General features: G+C 51.9%; 1 protein-coding gene across 1 annotated transcript; it reads right to left on the bottom strand.

Moving 5' to 3' along the window:
* On the bottom strand, positions 1-4,334 carry BATF (basic leucine zipper ATF-like transcription factor). The gene is made up of 3 exons (XM_075193371.1): positions 3,670-4,334; positions 3,489-3,593; positions 1-360 (listed from the first exon to the last, which is right to left on the bottom strand). Exons 1-3 carry the CDS (start codon positions 3,730-3,732, stop codon positions 199-201), a joined length of 330 nt encoding a protein of 109 aa, XP_075049472.1. The 5' UTR covers positions 3,733-4,334; the 3' UTR covers positions 1-198.
* Positions 4,335-5,823: the final 1,489 nt, after the last annotated feature.

The following is a 5,823-nucleotide window of genomic DNA, read 5'->3' as shown; positions in this document are numbered from 1 at the left end:
GTGAAATCAGCACCCGACTCACGATGTTTTGTATAAGGTTCTTGTAATTGTGAAACGGAAATGGGGAATCTCATGTGAGCACTTTCTAGAAATCTGGATTCAACAACTACATCAGGAAAAACACATTGTGATATTGTCCTTCATGTGCTCTGTACTCCTTAAATAACAGTCTATGTTCATCCCGGTGACACATGCGTGTCAGTGCTGGTAGCGTGGCTGGACCGCCAGCTGTTTCTGTGTCCCGATGGTGCACACGGACTGGTGACTGCTCAGGACACACGTAAGATACTTGAGCTCCTCACGCAGACCGCGGATCTCCCTGCGCAGAGCGGAGTTCAGTCGCTCCAGATTCTCACTCTCCTGGAGGAAGAAGAGATATGGCAGTGAGAACAGGCAGCCCATTCCGCACCCTACACAGACACATTATGCCTTTAAGAAACAATTTGCACAAATATATGCAGAATTACTCTCCTATATATAACAAACAAGTCAGTAAATTAACTTCAACCAAGTCTGTGCCCACTTTAGGAGCACCCCAAATTAATTATAACCTTCACTTATCCTATAATACTACGTCTGACCCCATCATTCATTATAACCTTCACTTATCCTATAATACTACGTCTGACCCCATCATTCATTATAACCTTCACTTGTCCTATAATACTACGTCTGACCCAGTCATTCATTATAACCTTCACTTGTCCTATAATACTACGTCTGACCCAGTCATTCATTATAACCTTCACTTGTCCTATAATACTACGTCTGACCCCGTCATTCATTATAACCTTCACTTGTCCTATAATACTGCGCCCCGACCCCGTCATTCATTATAACCTTCACTTGTCCTATAATACTGCGCCCCGACCCCGTCATTCATTATAACCTTCACTTGTCCTATAATACTGCGCCCCGACCCCGTCATTCATTATAACCTTCACTTGTCCTATAATACTGCGCCCCGACCCCGTCATTCATTATAACCTTCACTTGTCCTATAATACTGCGTCTGACCCCGTCATTCATTATAACCTTCACTTGTCCTATAATACTGCGTCTGACCCCGTCATTCATTATAACCTTCACTTGTCCTATAATACTATGTCTGACCCCGTCATTCATTATAACCTTCCCATGTCCTATAATACTGCGCCCCGACCCCGTCATTCATTATAACCTTCACTTGTCCTATAATACTGCGCCCCGACCCCGTCATTCATTATAACCTTCACTTGTCCTATAATACTGCGTCTGACCCCGTCATTCATTATAACCTTCACTTGTCCTATAATACTGCGTCTGACCCCGTCATTCATTATAACCTTCACTTGTCCTATAATACTGCGTCTGACCCCGTCATTCATTATAACCTTCACTTGTCCTATAATACTATGTCTGACCCAGTCATTCATTATAACCTTCCCATGTCCTATAATACTGCGCCCCGACCCCGTCATTCATTATAACCTTCACTTGTCCTATAATACTGCGCCCCGACCCCGTCATTCATTATAACCTTCACTTGTCCTATAATACTGCGCCCCGACCCCGTCATTCATTATAACCTTCACTTGTCCTATAATACTGCGCCCCGACCCCGTCATTCATTATAACCTTCATTTATCCTATAATACTGCGCCCCGACCCCGTCATTCATTATAACCTTCCCATGTCCTATAATACTGCGCCCCGACCCCGTCATTCATTATAACCTTTACTTGTCCTATAATACTGCGCCCCGACCCCGTCATTCATTATAACCTTTACTTGTCCTATAATACTGCGCCCCGACCCCGTCATTCATTATAACCGTCATTTATCCTATAATACTGCGCCCCGACCCCGTCATTCATTATGACCTTTACTTGTCCTATAATACTGCGCCCCGACCCCGTCATTCATTATAACCTTCCCATGTCCTATAATACTGCGCCCCGACCCCGTCATTCATTATAACCTTCACTTGTCCTATAATACTACGTCTGACCCCGTCATTCATTATAACCTTCACTTGTCCTATAATACTGCGTCTGACCCCGTCATTCATTATAACCTTCACTTGTCCTATAATACTATGTCTGACCCCGTCATTCATTATAAACTTCACTTGTCCTATAATACTATGTCTGACCCCGTCATTCATTATAACCTTCATTTATCCTATAATACTGCGCCCCGACCCCGTCATTCATTATGACCTTCACGTGTCCTATAATACTGCACATTGAACCTCATGTATGTCTTGTATAAGAGCACATACACATCTGTCTATTTCATATCTTATACTTAATCAAAACGATAAAAAGTTTCTGTAGATAAAATTACTCCTATACAGGGAACGGCGCACAGTGCGGGGTACGCGGGGGAACGGCGCACAGTGCGGGGTACGCGGGGGAACGGCGCACAGCGCGGGGTACGCGGGGGAACGGCGCACAGCGCGGGGTACGCGGGGGAACGGCGCACAGCGCGGGGTACGCGGGGGAACGGCGCACAGCGCGGGGTACGCGGGGGGAACGGCGCACAGTGCGGGGTACGCGGGGGAACGGCGCACAGTGCGGGGTACGCGGGGGAACGGCGCACAGTGCGGGGTACGCGGGGGGAACGGCGCACAGTGCGGGGTACGCGGGGGAACGGCGCACAGTGCGGGGTACGCGGGGGAACGGCGCACAGTGCGGGGTACGCGGGGGAACGGCGCACAGTGCGGGGTACGCGGGGGGAACGGCGCACAGTGCGGGGTACGCGGGGGAACGGCGCACAGCGCGGGGTACGCGGGGGAACGGCGCACAGCGCGGGGTACGCGGGCGGAAGGGCGCACAGCGCAGGGTATGCGGTGGGAACGGCGCACAGCGCAGGGTATGAGGGGGAACGGCGCACAGCGCAGGGTACGCGGGGGAACGGCGCACAGCGCAGGGTACGCGGGGGAACGGCGCACAGTGCAGGGTACGCGGGGGAACGGCGCACAGTGCAGGGTACGCGGGGGAACGGCGCACAGTGCAGGGTACGCGGGGGAACGGCGCACAGTGCAGGGTACGCGGGGGAACGGCGCACAGTGCAGGGTACGCGGGGGAACGGCGCACAGTGCAGGGTATGCGGGGGGAAGGGCGCACAGTGCAGGGTATGCGGGGGAACGGCGCACAGCGCAGGGTATGAGGGGGAACGGCGCACAGCGCAGGGTATGCGGGGGGAACGGCGCACAGCGCAGGGTACGCGGGGGAACGGCGCACAGTGCGGGGTATGTTGCACAGTGCAGGGTATGTTGCACAGTGCAGGGTGAACAGTGTACGCAGTAAATGATTGGGAATGTTATTAGTGTAGACGAGGGGAGGACAGATCTGGCAGTAACAGGAAAGGAGGGGGGAGTGTGAGGGGGGGGTTCCTGTGTCATTATATATTATGTGTGTGGGGGATGATGGGTGAGAGAGACAATTAACACAAACTTTGTCAGAAACACAGGAATGGAGAAGTGATTCTGGTCTCTTACGCACCACGTGTAACGTGTCGGCTTTCTCCGTCTGCCGCTGGCGACTCTTCTGCGCTGCAATACGATTTTTCTCTCTCCTCTGAACTCTCTTCATATCATCGGAGGAATCCTGCAAGCCAGAGAGGTTACACCAGAGCGCACTCAGAGATTTGGAGCCCATACACCTAGTAACGGGGAGTAATTACCTGTTTATTGCTGGAAGGAGAGCTGCTGTACCCGGGCTCATTGCTGTCAGAGTCTGGTTGCATGTCCCACTGTCCTCCCTGGATCTCTCGCTGTCTGCCGGCGTCTGTCCTGCTTTCTCTACACTCTGCTCGCTCACATCTATGGCCCCTCCCACCACGCTCTCACCTTCCTTGTGTGGTTTTCCTATCCTGGGACCTGAGCTGGAAGTCACATGACAGAATCATCTCTGAAAGGTCACAGATATATAAAAGCAGAGGGCAAAAACACCCAGGAAAACCCCAGCGCCAGTGTGGTGAGGGGGTGAGAAGGCGAAACAGAGACAGGAAGTGAGAGGAAACTCTATGACGTCTCAGCTGACTATGACCGACCTGTTTCCATCCACATGATGACACGCACATAACATGGAGCTCCCGTGTAACCGTCCTCTGTACGTGTCAGTATGTAGCTCCCGTGTAACCGTCCTCTGTACGTGTCAGTATGTAGCTCCCGTGTAACCGTCCTCTGTACGTGTCAGTATGTAGCTCCCGTGTAACCGTCCTCTGTACGTGTCAGTATGTAGCTCCCGTGTAACTGTCCTCTGTACGTGTCAGTATAGTATGTAGCTCCCGTGTAACTGTCCTCTGCACGTGTCAGTATGTAGCTCCCGTGTAACCGTCCTCTGCACGTGTCAGTATGTAGCTCCCGTGTAACCGTCCTCTGTACGTGTCAGTATGTAGCTCCCGTGTAACCGTCCTCTGTACGTGTCAGTATGTAGCTCCCGTGTAACCGTCCTCTGTACGTGTCAGTATGTAGCTCCCGTGTAACCGTCCTCTGTACGTGTCAGTATGTAGCTCCCGTGTAACCGTCCTCTGTACGTGTCAGTATGTAGCTCCCGTGTAACCGTCCTCTGTACGTGTCAGTATGTAGCTCCCGTGTAACCGTCCTCTGCACGTGTCAGTATGTAGCTCCCGTGTAACCGTCCTCTGTACGTGTCAGTATGTAGCTCCCGTGTAACCGTCCTCTGTACGTGTCAGTATGTAGCTCCCGTGTAACTGTCCCCTGTACGTGTCAGTATGTAGCTCCCGTGTAACCGTCCTCTGCACGTGTCAGTATGTAGCTCCCGTGTAACTGTCCCCTGTACGTGTCAGTATGTAGCTCCCGTGTAACTGTCCTCTGCACGTGTCAGTATGTAGCTCCCGTGTAACTGTCCCCTGTACGTGTCAGTATGTAGCTCCCGTGTAACCGTCCTCTGCACGTGTCAGTATGTAGCTCCCGTGTAACCGTCCTCTGTACGTGTCAGTATGTAGCTCCCGTGTAACTGTCCTCTGTACGTGTCAGTATGTAGCTCCCGTGTAACCGTCCTCTGCACGTGTCAGTATGTAGCTCCCGTGTAACCGTCCTCTGCACGTGTCAGTATGTAGCTCCCGTGTAACCGTCCTCTGTACGTGTCAGTATGTAGCTCCCATGTAACCGTCCTCTGTACGTGTCAGTATGTAGCACCCGTGTAACCGTCCTCTGTACGTGTCAGTATGTAGCTCCCGTGTAACCGTCCTCTGTACGTGTCAGTATGTAGCTCCCGTGTAACCGTCCTCTGTACGTGTCAGTATGTAGCTCCCGTGTAACCGTCCTCTGTACGTGTCAGTATGTAGCTCCCGTGTAACCGTCCTCTGTACGTGTCAGTATGTAGCTCCCGTGTAACCGTCCTCTGTACGTGTCAGTATGTAGCTCCCGTGTAACCGTCCTCTGTACGTGTCAGTATGTAGCTCCCGTGTAACCGTCCTCTGTACGTGTCAGTATGTAGCTCCCGTGTAACCGTCCTCTGTACGTGTCAGTATGTAGCTCCCGTGTAACCGTCCTCTGTACGTGTCAGTATGTAGCTCCCGTGTAACCGTCCTCTGTACGTGTCAGTATGTAGCTCCCGTGTAACCGTCCTCTGTACGTGTCAGTATGTAGCTCCCGTGTAACCGTCCTCTGTACGTGTCAGTATGTAGCTCCCGTGTAACCGTCCTCTGTACGTGTCAGTATGTAGCTCCCGTGTAACCGTCCTCTGTACGTGTCAGTATGTAGCTCCCGTGTAACCGTCCTCTGTACGTGTCAGTATGTAGCTCCCGTGTAACTGTCCTCTGTACGTCAGTATGTAGCTCCCGTGTAACCGTCCTCTGTACGTGTCAGTA

This window comes from Mixophyes fleayi, chromosome 12 (genome assembly GCF_038048845.1).
Source record: "Mixophyes fleayi isolate aMixFle1 chromosome 12, aMixFle1.hap1, whole genome shotgun sequence".
In the NCBI taxonomy this organism is placed as follows: domain Eukaryota; kingdom Metazoa; phylum Chordata; class Amphibia; order Anura; family Limnodynastidae; genus Mixophyes; species Mixophyes fleayi.
This window is presented reverse-complemented; position numbering and strand designations above follow the sequence as displayed.